Source organism: Nanorana parkeri, unplaced genomic scaffold, assembly GCF_000935625.1.
Source record: "Nanorana parkeri isolate BGI_ZX_2015 unplaced genomic scaffold, ASM93562v1 scaffold76, whole genome shotgun sequence".
Lineage (NCBI taxonomy): Eukaryota > Metazoa > Chordata > Amphibia > Anura > Dicroglossidae > Nanorana > Nanorana parkeri.
The window spans coordinates 1937844-1953666 of record NW_017306344.1 but is presented as its reverse complement, the minus strand read 5'-3'; the positions used below and the strand labels follow the sequence as shown (position 1 = coordinate 1953666).

At 41.9% G+C, this 15823-nt stretch overlaps 1 protein-coding gene across 4 annotated transcripts in view; it reads left to right on the top strand.

Moving 5' to 3' along the window:
• NFYC (nuclear transcription factor Y subunit gamma) overlaps window positions 1-15823 on the top strand; it is a 48535-nt gene that overhangs the window by 23743 nt on the left and 8969 nt on the right. For 3 of the 4 annotated variants that reach the window (XM_018576766.1, XM_018576767.1, XM_018576768.1), the window contains exons 2-5: window positions 4028-4137; window positions 8086-8157; window positions 10945-11058; window positions 11225-11320. In XM_018576766.1, the coding sequence (XP_018432268.1) occupies window positions 4036-4137; window positions 8086-8157; window positions 10945-11058; window positions 11225-11320 (384 nt within the window). In that variant the 5' untranslated portion in view covers window positions 4028-4035. Of the gene's footprint in view, window positions 1-4027; window positions 4138-8085; window positions 8158-10944; window positions 11059-11224; window positions 11321-15823 lie in introns of those variants that run through there. The other variant, XM_018576769.1, reaches the window with a different exon arrangement.

The window sequence follows — 15823 nt, the reverse complement described above, 5'->3', positions numbered from 1 at the left end:
TCCCCCGTCCGTTCCGCCAGTCAGCGCTGGCAGATCGGAGCGGGGAGAGGGGAATCCAGCCCCTCCCCCTGTCACGGCAGAGAGCCGTGACAGGATCGAGAGGCGAGCGAACCCGGTATGTGTTCACTCACCTCCCGATCTACTGAGCCGACCTGTGACAGTCTCATTGTCACAGGTCGGCTAGAACTATGAGGTGAGTGAAAAACACTCACCTCATAGTTCTCCTTTTAAGGGCCTATGCATTACGGTAATCACATGGTACTGCGCGATTAACCAGTCGTGTGTGCAGCGCACCTACTGTGCATTACAGTGCAGCAGGCACATTGTGTGGACATTCATTTGAATGGCACTCCAGCACACCTGGCCGCACCATTGTTTTCAACCGCACTGTTTTCATTCTGAGCCTGATGAAGGGGACCCTGTGTGACCTCGAAAGCGCTAGTTTTTGAATGGCTATGGACTTTTGCTTATTTCATTGAACCATTGGTGTGCTGGCGATATTTCTACACATACTGTTTTCCACCGCAATGCATGTTACGGTACCGCGCATTGCGGCCAGGAGGTGCATCGGGGTGCTATTCATATGCATTGTAACGCACATGCCGCACTATAACACACGGTAGGTGCGTTGTGAGATAGTGTGCAGTAATTGCACGGTATGAATAACGTGATGCATTGATGTAAATGGGCCCTTAAAGACACTTTCATACATTAGTCCTTTAAAAATAACAGATCCTCATGATTGCTAGATGAGATGAATCTATGTGTTCTTTGTTTTCGCACTGCAGGTAGCAGAATGAATCCAGGGAACCAGTCTAATGCGCTTGTATTTTTCATTCAATAAAATGACTTTCATAAATGCAGTGGAAGCTGTGACTGAGTCACTGTGTTGAACATTCAGCGATCTGATTTACTTCTTGCAGTTTTACAACTGCAGAATCCAAACCTCGCAGCATGGGGCCAAATTTAGCTGCACGGTCTATGATTCATTGCAGCAAGTACACTTGGCATATGTCAGGAGCTGTTTAAAGGTTTTGTTAATACTTGAAAGAGAACACACATGATATTTTTAGACTCTGACCACTTTTTTTTTTTTTGTGTGGCTGCAAATGAAACCGGGTGGTGGAAGGTGTTTTAATAACTCAAGACTGTTCTACTCAGCTTGGGAAACACCGTAGTTTGTGATCTTATGAAAAATAAGGCATCGGCTTAATTAAAGTAAAAGTAGAGGTGTAAATCATGTTGTTTAATCATGTGTTGGCTTTCATTTTATAATCTGACTGGGAGAAAGTGTTATTGCAACTGCCCAGACATAGTGGACAGTGTTTGTTTATCCCGATCCATGTCCTGGTCACCTTTGCTGGTCAGCCTGTAGGTAAATGTGGAGACAAATAAGGCTTTTGAAATAAGGGAAAAACATATGCGTGTAATTGGGGGACCTTGCATTTTAGTGCAAAAAAATGCTCAGACCTTGTGAACTTGTGCTTTGCCCATGCACACCAATACTTCACTTTTTCCCTCCGCAGCTGTGCATTTTTACCTGTAGCTTGTTCTCCATCACGTCATTCATTTCCCAGGCGCAAAGGAAGAGCCTGCTCAGTCTTTCTAGGCAAAGCTTACGCAGAGCTGATGAGTTTTACCACTCAAAGTGGTAATCCACTCCACTCTATGCTAATCACCAGGCCCCAGAGCTGTCATATGATGCATAATATCTAAAGGTGCCCATACACCTTACAATTATCGCACGATTTTCATCTGCGATCGCGTTTTCGTACTATAATCGCACAGCTGATGGGAAGTGCACAACCGCATTTACTGTACAACCGTTCGACTTTTGTCTTTTTAGCAGGCTAGGAAACTTTTTATCGATTCGTAGGAAATTCGATGGATTAGTGGCGTTTCTCAATCGACAAAATTCGGTCCAGGTGATCTTGCGAACGCTAATTGAAACCCACAATGGTCTGTGCATGATGGGGCAGTTGTGCGAAAATCGTACGGCGGTTCGATCATCGTACAAAAATAATCCTGTGATAATTGTAAGGTATGGGCACCTTAAGAGGGGGAAGGGGTGGGGGGGTTTGCTCACTATAGTGGAAGGTGCAACTAGGAGGCAAAGTGTACGTGAATATATGCTGCTGTGGAGGGGGAGATGGCGATTTGAGTTTTGCGCATGCTTGAGCAGACTGGGTTTGCACTAAGCCCAGTCTCATTACTAGTGCAGATTTTAGATGTTGCGGAGATCATTCAAAGTTCATTCTCGGGTGCATTTTGATCTGCATTTGACCCCTCCTGAGCTACGTCTTTGTTTCTGTTTTTTATGGGGAAAGAAACCGTTCTGAACCACCAAAAGACTGTATACCGCCCCTAAATCCCTATATTTGCTGGTATTTTGATCTTCGGAATAACCCGAAATCTGAGCTTGTGAAAATAGGGTGTAAAGAAGAAATTCATACTGCAAAGGGTTGTGAAACCTAGTAAGCCAGGCTGCATTTTATTATACAAAACGCCGCTTGTGTTCTGGTGTGGTGACATACGGTCATTTTTCTTGTTGCACATTTGTTTCCTGGACAGCAGTTCACTTGTTGACTGGTTTCCTGAAATTACCCTTTAAATTGAAAGCTGTATATTTCAAGTGGCAGCAGAATGAGTCTTTCTGCAAACACTGCCCTCAGTTGTGATCATAAAAGACACTACTTTGACCAATACTCCTAAAGGCTGCAGAAAATGACATCACACTACATGGCCCTGCTTGGCGTTCATTGGTAATATATTGCGTTCTCATGTAACGGATATACTTTTTTTTTTTTTTTAAAGATAAAGTTCATGTAATGTTGAGTATTTTTTTTTCTTCAAATGTTAAGTGCCCATACACCTGCCGATTATCGTACGATAATCGCTGGAAATCCCGTGATCGTACGATAATCGTCAGGTGTATGGAAGGCGTGCAACCGTTTCTACTGTACGGTCGCACGTCTTTTGTCTTACGAGCAGGCTCGAAAACCAGCCGAGAATCATACGATTGTTGTCGCGTTTGTGATTGTGGTCTGCTCGTAAATATATATGTTTGTGGTCTGCTCGTAAGGCAAGCGCACACATGCAGAGCTCGTAAGGCAAGCGCACACTGCCCTTTCAGCATTGCAGTCATCGCAAGCCCGCCCCTCAGGGGGGCGGGCTTGCGATTATACTTCCACCGCTCCAAGCTTGCTCCTGTGATGGACTACAACCTCAATACAAACTAGTAGTCCCATCACTGGAGCCATTTTTTAAAATGTATTTTATTGTTTATCCGATTAACCGATTAACCGAACTTAATAATCGGCTAACTAATCTATTTATTTTGAAAATAATCGTTAGCTGCAGCTCTACTAACAACCATCGCAAGACAAAAGTCTTGCGATGGTTGTTAGGTGTATGGGCACCTTTTTAGACTTGCCATACACCGTCCGCATTTCTGCTTACTCGGCCAAAATTTGAGCCGAGCATGGCACCACCCGAGTGAAAATTCTTGGCCAAACGTTGATTGGCTGCAGTCACTGTTCAGCTATTCTGAAAGTGTAAACGGGGGACTGTCGGAATACAGTAGCCTGGCAGGGGAGATTTGTCAATCCGTGCGGTTGAGCGTGGATTTAGAAATCTATAAGTGTATGGCCAGTTTTAGTTGTGTTTTTTGCTTTTAAATGTCTTTGGACACACAAGGCGCATGTCACATTGCTCAGCGGTCAATAACTTTCTTTGTCTTTTACTTGCTGTATACTAGTACACATGTTCAGTTGAGATCCTTGTGCCACATTTCTCTCACTCCTGCACACAGAGCCCCTCTCTCAATTAATCCTTTGTTCAGTTTTCTATCGTGCATTGCAGATAAGCGTGAGGCTGCAGAACTGTGTGGTGCAGGCCATTCAGTTTCTGCTGGTTACACTAGTCAATCTCTATGGATATTCTGCACCTTATCGACCGTTTAATTCTTAGTGGCATGTTGTTGTTTTGATTTTGCATCATTTATTTATTTTTTTTTTCTTTCTCTCAGGTCTGAACATGTCTACAGATGGGGCGTTTGGTGCAGGGAACACTGATGCGCAGCAAAGCTTGCAGTCATTTTGGCCAAGGGTCATGGAAGATATTCGCAACCTTACAGTGGTAAGTACATCCAAACAACAAAAAACATAATGCATAAGTATACTTGAAGCGAAATTAAACCGTTGTGGGAGCGGACAGCATTTACCATAATGTGCGTATTTGCACAGCATTTTTTGCTAGTGTCTTGGAGGTCAGAGGCCTTTTCTCTTCTAACAAAAAGGAAAAATGTAACTGTTTATTTTTTCTTAAAATCTTTTTGCTTCAATTAAAACTCCATCTGCTTGGTAATCAGCTTAGCACTTTATGCAGCTATCTGGGTCAGTGTTTCCTCTGCGATGCCTTGGACTCCACTGGAGCAGGGCTTGCATGGAAAGTGATCCTGAGCACTGAGCTCTGCATGCGCAAGAAGCGTTTATTTGCTGAAATCTCATTGGCTACTTCAATAGACAAAGGACGGTTGCATCTACACTCACCGGCCACTTTATTAGGTACACCTTGCTAGTACCGAGTTGGACCCCCTTTTGCCTTCAGAACTGCCTTATTTCTTCATGGCATAGATTCAACAAGGTGTTGGAAACATTCCTGAGAGATTTTTGGTCTGAATTGCCCTGATAGCATCACGCAGTTGCTGCAGATTTGTTGGCTGCACGTGCATGATGCTAATCTCTCCTTCCACCAGATGCCAAAGGTGCTCTATTGGATTGAGATCTGGTGACTGTGGAGGCCTTTGGAGTACAGTGAACTCATTGTCATGTTCAAGAAACCAGTTTGAGATGATGTGAGCTTTGTGACCATGCGCACTATCCATGCTTTCGTGTTTACGCCAAATTCTGACCCGACCATCTGAATGTCGCAGCTGAAATCGAGACTCATCACACCAGGCAACGTTTTTCCAATGTTCTACTGTATTGTCCAATTTTGGTGAGCCTGTGCAAATTGTAGCCTTCGTTTCCTGTTAGCTGACAGAAGTGGCACCTGGTGTGGTCTTCTGTTGCTGTAGCCCATCTGCTTCAAGGTTCAACTTTTTTTTTGCGTTCAGAGATGGTATTCTACATACCTTGGTTGTAATGACTGGTTATTTGAGTTACTGTTGCCTTTCTATCATCTCAAACCCATTCTCCTCTGACATCAACAAGGCATTTTTTTGCGGCCACACGACTGCGACTCACTGGATTTTATTCTGATTATTCTCTGTAAACCCTAGAGATGGATGTGTATGAAAATCCCAGTAGATCAGCAGTTGCTGAAACACTCAGACCAGCCCGTCTGGCACCAACAACCATGCCACGTTCAAAGTCACTTAAGTCCTCTTTCTTCCCCATTCTGATGCTTGGTTTGAACTTCTAGAACTTCTAGGTATGTCTAGATGCCTAAATGTATTGAGTTGCCGCCATGTGATTGGCTGATTAGCAATTTGTGTTGCCAAGCAATTGCACGGGTGTACCCAATAAAGTGGCCGGGGAGTGTAAATGCAAATACGTATAAACTCATGTAAGCACGCATCATTTTAAGCATCTAGAAGCATAAACAAAGCATCTAGCCTGACAGATTTTGCAGACAGAGCTCTGCATAAAAAAAGCAAGTGGCAAGTGTGAATGAAGTCTTAAAGGAGAACTATGAGGTGCTTTTCACTCACCTCATAGTTCTAGCCGACCTGTGACAATAAGACTGTCACAGGTCGGCTCAGTAGATCGGGAGGTGAGCGAACACATACCCGGTGTTCGCTCACCTCTCGATCCTGTGACAGGGGGAGGGGCTGGATTCCCCCCTCCCTGCTCCGATCTGCCAGCGCTGACTGGCGGATCTGACGGGGAGGGGGCGGGTACAGCTGGCTCTGCCTCTAGATAGGCAGAGCCAGCTGTCACTCACGCAGCTGGGCGGATCCAGACATAATTGTCGGGATCCGCTTCAGCTGCGGCGTCTCAGTATAGGTTGTGAAGCTAGAACCCAAATGTCACCCCATAACCAGCTGTAAATTGAAATATATAAGCTTTCTTTCTCTAATTTCATTGTTTTTTTTCCAGTTTATCATTTTGAGGGTCTGCTCCTACATATTAGCTGAAGCACACTTTGCCCTGCCTTGCCTTTGTTGGCATGCTGTTTGTATCAGTTCTAGCAGTAAAGTATCCCATTTATATAAGTTTATTTTTAAATTACTATTTCTATTAAATCCTGGCCGGTACGCTATATATAGATTTTTGGCCATACCTATATACTATGGCCCTCTGAGTATGCACTCTTTCCCCATGTGGGATATGCTCCCCTGCTCTCATATGTTGCAACACTTGTAAAATTTGCGTAGTTTTGTTTTGTTTTGTTTGCTTGTCTTCCCTTTTAAACTCCAGCAACTAGATTGCTTTGCTGCTGAAGGTCATGGCCTACTGTTGCTGTGGGGAAAGAAGTAGTTTACAGAATCCAGCAAGCTATCTTTCCTGTAATCCTTTATATTCCGTGTCTCTGCAACCTCATCTCTACCTGCAATGCCTGATTAGCATCAGATAGAAAGATATACAAAGTGTTTAACACAGAATTATGTCACGGTTTAATACATTGTTCATCAGCGATCCTTAAAAAGCAGCTTACGAGTCTTATGTGGTAGCTCACTTCCTTTTTGAGGTTTCTTGTGATATAAATAATATAACTTTTTTTTTTTCTTCTTAATTGTACATTACATAAGCATTTCTCAACCTCTTTTCAGTCACGTGACCTTTTAACAGTATGCAAAATCTTCAGGCACCCCAGTCTAAAATGTACAAAACTTAAATGTAAAAAGATTTGTAAAAAGAAATGCCATGTTCCCCTCTTTATGTGAGGACCCCCCTTCCTTTCATCAGGAGCCATGGTGCTGACGGCCAGCGAACCTGCAGCATGGAGAGGCATGATGCTATGTGAAAATTTTGAGGCACCCCTACAGAAGCCATAAAGCACTCCAGGGTGTCGCGGCACCCTGGTGGAGAAGGCTGTATTACAGGACACAAGGTGGGAATTCTGAAACCAAGGACAGTCCAGTAAAAGCCCTCCTACTGCCAGCAAGCCTCAGTTTTGTTCAGAGTGTCCTTTAGGAGTACAGACCTCTTCTATCAACTTTAAGAGAAGAAGCAGACCATTTTCTCTTTCCTTTTGGATTTTTTTTTTTTTCAAGATTTGTCTTTTTATAGTGCATTTTCTTCTAGCAGCTCCAGTGCTACTAAGGCTACTTCTTGCAGATTTTGAGTTGGTTACTCCTCAACTTTGCCCAGGGGAAAGTTACTGAACCCTTTCCAATGCCCTGTTCTCCCTTATATGCAAACTGCTGTTGGAGCCATGTCCATCTGTCAGACTCCAGCGGTTTGGTCCAGGATCATGGATCCATTCTTAGTACCCTCTGTCCTCCTATAACTGGCACTCCTTGCCCATGGCAAGATTTTAGTGGCGCTTGTAAGTCTTCTATATAGTGCAAGTTGGATTGACTGGAGGGCGTGATGTAAACTTGTATTTACTTTTTTGCTGCAGATGTCAGAAAGGCATGAGGACTAACCTGTTTAAAAGGTGTCTCTGCAGTCCATATAACTAGCATGCCCAACAAGTCTTCTAGAATTATCTTTATGTTAATAAGGCCCATTGTTTAATTTTAGTTACTCCTGCTCTTGGGCAGATTGTGAAAATGCCAGACCGCATTCTGACAAAGCATTCATTGAGACGAAAGGGCACTTCTTGCCTTTGATAGACCTGAACATTTCAAGCAGAAGCTAGAGATCAAGGTATACTCCGTATAAGAGAGCAACCTGCAGTAACTTTCAGAAACCAATGTGAAATCTTTGTGTTCCATCTACAGTAAATTGAAAATATGAACAAGCTCAATAATTTAGATTCACAGCATAAGATATTACTTATGGTTAAGGGGGGAAAAAGTATTTTGTTTAAAAAGTCATTTGTTTAATCCCTGTATTAAATGTAAATACAAATTTAAAATGGTATGTTCCATCTTTTGATTGCTGTATGATGTATTTTCCTTTTCTTAATTCACAGAAAGATTTCCGGGTCCAGGAACTTCCATTGGCTCGCATAAAGAAGATAATGAAGCTTGATGAAGATGTTAAGGTACATTTTTTTTCCACAGGTACTGAATACTGTACTGCTGCTTCTGTTTTTATCCAAACTCGTCCATCTTTTTTGACGTCCCAGGTGGACATCTGTTAATTATCCTTCCTGGCTTTGATTGTGCTTGCCTTCAGACAGTGGATAGCAAACAGCCACACACGTGTACTAATCGGAAACACATTTTTTTAAGAAACATACAAGTTTGCATTGGGCATGTTTGTGCCTGTAAAGGGGGACTGCGTAATTTGCTGGCCTGTAGCTGGGGAAAGCGATAGTAAGCTGATGAAGCTTTTTTTCTGCTGCCGAATTGTGACACTTTTTGTGTTCCGTTAAAAATATTGTGCCATGTGAGCACAGGAGGGATCGTGGTGATGAATGTAATGCAGTTTACAGATTGGAGCAGTGGTGGGATATGTTACATGCAGTGTAGATTGTAGTGTCTTATGTAAAGAACATATAGCACAGGGTAAAACCGTGTGACGTATAGAATAAACAGCACAGTGTTTAAAATGGAGTTGTGTGGACTTGGGCCTTGCACATAAGGAAGTGGACATAATGTGCACAGTACCATGTACTACACAGTTTACAGAATAAATTGATGTAAAGTATATAATACACTGTGAGCAGTGTGGAGTGTGCAATGTTCACTGAAATGTGCAGGGTTAAGCTTTGGGTAGTATAGATCACATTCCAGAGTGGAATATTGGATTCCAGCACATTGTACATTTGTATGGTGTTTAGAATGTCCAACACACTATGTGGAGTGGTGGGAAGTATAGAACTTACAGTACAGAGTGGAGGGTTGGTGAAGTATACAGCAGGGTGTAAAGCATGTAAGACTCACTGTACATAAGGCTACAGCAAGCAAAGTCTTGTAAAAGGAGTGTGCAGATCTAGAGACCCAGACCTTTCATGCATGAGGGATCCAAGGTGTGGAATAGGGAGAGAGCAGGAATCTGGATGAGAGACGGGAGACAGAAGATGTTTAGTAGAGCTGCAGCTAGCGATTGTTTTCAAAATCGATTAGTTAGCCGATTATTAAGTTCGATTAATCGGATAAAAAATAAAATACATTTTTAAAAATGGCTCCAGTGATGGGACTACTAGTTTGTATTGAGATTGCAGTCCATCACAGGAGCGAGCTTGGAGCGGTGGAAGTAAAAAAGAAAAAAAGTTTGGTGTGCAATATAGTGAAATGGAAAGTGTAAAATTATACAGAAATCAATGCAGAATGGCGCCGGCTATAGAGGACTACAAATCCCGGCAATAGTACATTATAGCTGGCGGTATTCTGCATTGCGCTGTATAATGTACTATTGCTGGGATTTGTTGTACACCTCTATAGCTGGTGGTATTCTGCATTGCGCTGTATAATGTACTATTGCTGGGTTTTGTAGTCCTCTATACAGCGCAATGCAGAATACCACCATCTATATAGGGATACAACAAATACCAGCGATACATTATACATACAATGTGTTGCTGGGATTTGTATTCCTCTGTATAATATACAGTACAGCAGAATGTACCATCAGCTATAGAGAAATACAAATCCCAGCAATACATTATAGAGCGCCATGTGTGGGGAAAGTGCAGGCTTACCTGAGCAGTCTTCCAGCAACTTGCTTCTGAGATCGGGCCTGTCTATCGGCAGCTGTCATCCCCCCACACCTGCTCCTTCTTACTTCTCCCCGCGTCCCTGTGCCGATCATGGATGTGGGCGGTGAGTGTGAGGAGGTGCGGCGCGTGGATGCGGGCGGGTCTGGCAGCGGCGAGCGTAAGGTGGGGAGGAAGTGTGGCGCGCAGCGTGTGTGGTGCCATTAACAGGGCCAGCCAATCGGAAGCCGATTAATCGATGATTGAAAAAGTTGACAACTTTTTCAATAATCGATTATAATCGATGTATGTCGATTAGTTGTTGCAGCCCTAATGTTTAGGATAGGGACTAGAAGGTCAAGAGATGACCTTGGGATGTATGTTTTGGTGAGTAAATGCGAGAGAGAAGACATTGGAGTAGGGGAATACAATGAAGGGCAGAGCGGGGGGATAGCAAGAGGGGAATTGACACCTGGAAATAGAGGAATAGATGTTGTATGGCAACGCAGGTCAGGAAGTAGGTGGATACAGAGAACCAGATGGTAATAAACTGAGCTGCAAAGTGGTTGGGGTTAGTATGCTATAAAGCTGTATGGGGAATGCACGGTGAAGGTCTATTGAATTTGAATCCAGAGTAAGTGCACAGCTAGGGGAAGACCTATTCAGAATGAGAGGCAAAGGGGAAAACAGATGGAGCAGGAACGCAGTAAAACAATGGAAGGCAAACTGAGAAATTGGACTTGGATCATATTGGAGAGGGCAGTGGTATATGCATCCTGAGTGTGCAAGAATTCTGACCTGAAATAGAAAGTGCCCCTCTCTTCATAATGTAAAGTACTAAAAATAAGATTCACCTTTTGGTGAGAGAATAGATTGCTCCTGCTGAAATTGCTAGTTACCTGGCTGCCTTGCTAATTCCTTTGCTTACCACTGGAGCAAGTAATGAATTGGATTTCGTATTCGGGTACTGACAGGTACATTTTGAACATTTACCTGTTGGCTTTTTGTGAGCCTCGACAGCGCTCCTAAAAACAGCAAGGGACTAATTCAGATTCCATTTAGAGTGAAATCTGTTTGTGAATAATTGTGCAATGCATTGACAAAATATTTTGACTTTTTCTTGTTTGTTATTGCTGCATTGTCTACATATAATGAAAAATATGCTCACAAATGTTCTTTGTTCCACAATAGATGATCAGTGCAGAAGCTCCAGTTCTTTTTGCCAAAGCTGCTCAGATTTTCATAACAGAGTTGACACTGCGTGCCTGGATTCACACAGAAGATAATAAAAGGAGAACATTGCAGGTAATGCACCAGTAAAGCCAGACTCCGGAGATTCATGAAAAGCAAAGCTCTTTTCTTTTGTGTTTGATGAAACAAAATATCCAAAATGATTATTGTATTATTTCAACAATCTGCTTACTTTGGTAATCTATTCTATAATAGATTTTCAATTGTTTTTGTGTTTCAGAGGAATGACATAGCCATGGCAATCACCAAGTTTGACCAGTTTGATTTCCTCATTGACATTGTTCCTCGGGATGAGTTAAAACCTCCAAAACGTCAGGTTAGTATATTACAAGTAATAATAATAAAGTTGCTTCATTACAGTATTTGTGTTCCACAATAGACTGCAGAATGCGCCTCAATGTCACCTGTCTAATTGTACACTCAAAAGTAACTTTATTAGGTGCACTTGGTGAACCAAACAACAGATCAAGTAGCTACTCAATACATTAAACATGTAGGTTTAATTGTTAGATGAATCTTCCACAACAAATGTTTCATCAAAGTGACTGTGGAACAATTGTTGATGTAAGATGAAAGCCCTCACTAACCTTGGTAGTTGCAGGCACCATGAAGTAATTCATCCTCAAAGTTCACAACAAGGGCACTGAAATTGTTAGCTCATCTCCCATTGCTTCTTCTGCCAGCCTTCCAATGTAGACAATCAAAAGATACTGTAAAGAATAGGACTCCAACCTGATTTCAAAGTTTCTGTTGTCCTCTTTGAGTGCCTGCAGCTATAGAGGTCAATGTTTTAAAGTTCAGTTGCCGCTTGTTGGGCATATGTAAATATTTTTATTTCTATAGCCTGGTAGAAGTACACTTTAAAGTGACACTAAACTCAGGGATTACATTTTAAAAATGCATTAAAGTACCTTTTAAATATTAACAAAAATGTATCTTATTTGTGTATTGCTTGGCTGTAGATCCTCAAATCATCTCTGAATTGGTGCTGACACTGTCCTTCCTTCTGGAGGGTTCCTACTTTTGTTCCCCATGGATCCTGTGTGTGCTGCAAAAGTAGCCACCAGTCCAAGCTCACTCCTGTGATGGACTACAATTTCATCTTTTAATTTACTGATTTGAAATAATAGTCCATCACAGGAGCGAGCTTGGAGTGGTGACTACTTCCCGATGGGGAACAAAAGTGACTACTTTATAACACCCACAGGAACCATGGGGAACAAAAGTAGCCACCCTCCAGAAGGAGGGACAGTGTCGGCACCACTTCAGAGATGATTTGAGGATCTACAGCTGAGTGATACACAAATAAGATACATTTTTGTGAATAGTTAAGGTACTTGAATGCATTTTTAAGCTTTAACTCCTGAGTTTACTGACACTTTAAGGGAGATTTTCTTGAGGCATTGGTGATCTTCTAGGGTAATACTAGAGGTGATTTAATTTTGAAACCTACCGCTTCTCATTTCCCCCTATTTTATGGCACCTTCTAATTCATATATCTTTTACTTTTCTTAAGATCCTGAAACTTGCATATTTGTCAGCAAAAGTTCTGTTTCTATGTAAGCCAATGTGTGATTTGTTTTCTGGACCTTTAAAAAGCGTGACTAAAACTGTTATCTCAGTGTTTAGCGTGTATTCTTTAAAGTGTATCTTTGCATGTTTTGGTAAACCAATTTTCTAAAACCTCAATATCCGCCACCTAAGTCAGAGTTTCCAAAAGTATGCCTAAGCAATTCTGAGCAGAACAGGTAAAATGGTCGTAGCCAAGCCTTGTGGGTCAGATGAATAGTATCTGTTCTTGTGTGTACTGTGAGATGCATTGTGTTTTGGACATTGATATTTTGAGTAATGTCATCTGCAGGCAGTTTCAGCTGTTGTAAACATCCTTGACTGGAAGCTGTGAGACTGAAAGGAGCTTTCAGTCGGATGTTTACAGCTGTTGGCTGCTACACTCTTCTTTGACGACTACCATTGGAGAAAGCATCCTGTTTATTATTAGATGTCCTTTTGCCTGGGATTCGTGAGAACCATACATGGGATCTCATTTACATTGATGTGGCAGCAAGTACTTAGTACCAGTTTGTGTGTATAGGATTGCTTTATGACACACTTCTCATATGCACAGAAGACTAAGCCAATATCATTTTTGGGGGGCACTAGTTACTTCTGTGTGAAAAAAAAATTGGGCTTGTACCTGGGAACGTAAAAGGTTTTAGTACATTTTTTTTTTTCTTTTTTTTTCTTTCAATGTCATGATCAGTAAAACATATGATAAAAAAAGAGTACTTGTGCATGTTGCATATGAACACCATGATTCATTTTCTCAATCCAGCAGGTGGGACATTAGGCTCCTTTTTATCTAGTTCCTCCTTTTCTGTTCAATGGTTCAATAGTGGAGGTAGCACCAAATATCATTTTTATGTCAATTGCATGTATGTTAAGAGATGTAACGCTTATATAGTACACAGTACCCCTCCTCTTCCTCCCCGATAATGTTTTCATCTGCTTTTGTTTCTAGAAGGACAGTGTACCAGCTTTGTGCAGGCATAATCCACTGTCAACATCTACAACCTAAACTAAGATGCTGGTTGAAGGATGGCACAATCCTGTAACTTCTTGGGCCTGTGCAGTTCTTGGCTGTGTTTTTTATAAATGTCTGACACATCAGTTCCCATTTGCCACCTCTCACCTTTTGTGACTTGCTCCATATTTACAGTGTTACCGTCTAGTCACTGGGAGAGCGGAGATTGATGAAATGCTTCCTCCTGCCTGCAACAGATTGATTACGTCTTCTCAGCCAAGTGCCAAAGCACTGTGGTGTTTTTTTTTACTAAATTCTTTATTTTACAATATAAACAAAGACCATAACAAACATAAAGGATATTTTCCAATAATAGTAACAATTTTAGAAAACATTAAACCGTTGTATACCATGAGAACATTTGTAGTGCAAAGCTCTGGTGTATGCATGTACCATAACTGCTAGTCAACTCGGAACAACCATATAACTAGCAGGATTGCACAGGTATACCAGTGTTAGGGGGTCATAGGAGAGGGAGTAGAGGGGAATATAGGGATGTAGAAAATAAGTGAAAGGGCAAAAAGAGGGACTCTGAAGGGTTGTCTGTCCTCTCCCTGCCGCCCAACGCCAAATCAGACCAGCCATCCCCAAAAGGGGATGGGACTGCATAAGACAAAATGCGCCGAATCATCCCACACAGCCAGTAAATCTCCAATACCTGTCCTAGAATACTACTACTACATTTTTGGGGGGGTTTAATGACCAAGGCATAACTTCTTTTTTTTTTTTTTTTTTTTTAATCTTCTGTTTCTGTATATTTTGGCAATTTGTTTATGCAGCTTTGTATATAATGTGCACGCATTATGATGCTGCTTTTACCTGGGGGTAGTGGTGATGTGTGTCATAATATTGCCAAAATCTATGACAGTGTTCAGTAATCCAATACACATGTAAAGTGGCTTCTGACTTGAGCACGATGCTGCAGGCCTACAGTATATGGTTAAGGAGCATTCATTCCCAACCAACATGCCCTGGCCGAGCACTCTCTGGGAAAATCACTTTCTTTGGGTGCTTCCCTCTCCCACCATGATTATTACAGACCTACAGATCTGCTTAATGCAAATGTACATGTGTGTAGGCAACTCTTCCTGCTTGTCATCTGATGCTGCTGATTTTTCTAGATTAAACACCGTTCATTCAGTATATATGGATAGCCTTCTTGCTTATCTGTATTGTTTAAGATTAGCTTGAGAAAAGGTAATGTATCTTTTGGTAAAGTCTTGGGTGCCTGCCAGCTGCAGATGAAGGCATTGTAAGTAAATGATATGTGATATTTTTGCTGTCTCATGAAAAAAGGTTTTTGTTTTTGGGGGGCTTTATAGGAACCTTCTTCAAATGTCTGTGATAGTGTTTGTAAACATCCTACACTCTCAGCTGTGAATATATGATGGCTGGGAGAAGGGTGTTTACTCCCACTGTCATAGAATAACCCACAGACCAATGGTCACTATTGGATCCAGCCATTTTAAGAGGAGACCGTAGGCGGCACAGGATGGGATGTGTTAATGCAAGCAGTTGGCAGCATGTACCAAAAATTAAATCTTGCGCAAAGCCATTCATATGTCTGTCCTTCGTTTATAGGTCTTGCTTTTTAATGTGTTTTATTTTGCTGATTGTGCTATAGAGAAGTAAAAGCCACTTCCCATATCTTGTCTTTTAAAAAAAGAGTTCTTATCTTTTGTGCATGAGCAAGTTTAGATATATAATGCTGTGCAAACAGTTCAATAGTCAATATAACTAAATAGCTCTTTTGTGCTAAAGTGTTGATGTTCCTGTAGTTGGTGCCCTTTATAACCCACACAAACCTGTACCTAGAAACAAAAAGGGTAGCTGTGGATACAAGGATTCACTGTTAACCTTAATGGGATGCCCATCTTGCTCAAAGCAGAAGCTGTTTAACTCGGTGACAAGTTAGCCTCATACTGTGTAGAATATGGCTGAACTTTGGTTAGGGCAGGGGGAGACCTCCAACATAGTGGTCAGGGAACAGCTGTTTATCACTGTAAACATAAGATGTTTCATCTCACAAGCAAATGTTGGCTTTTGTTAAATTTGAAAAGTCCACTTTAAATTGAGTGGAGCACATTTGATGGGCCACTGGGAGTTCAGTCAGTGGTTTTTGCATCTGTAACACTATTAAAGGCTCACCTCTTCTGATCTCCATGTCCGAGACTTTTCATTGATTTATGACAGCGCCAACTAGTCCTCCCCCCCACCCCCCACCCCCCCGCCCCCACA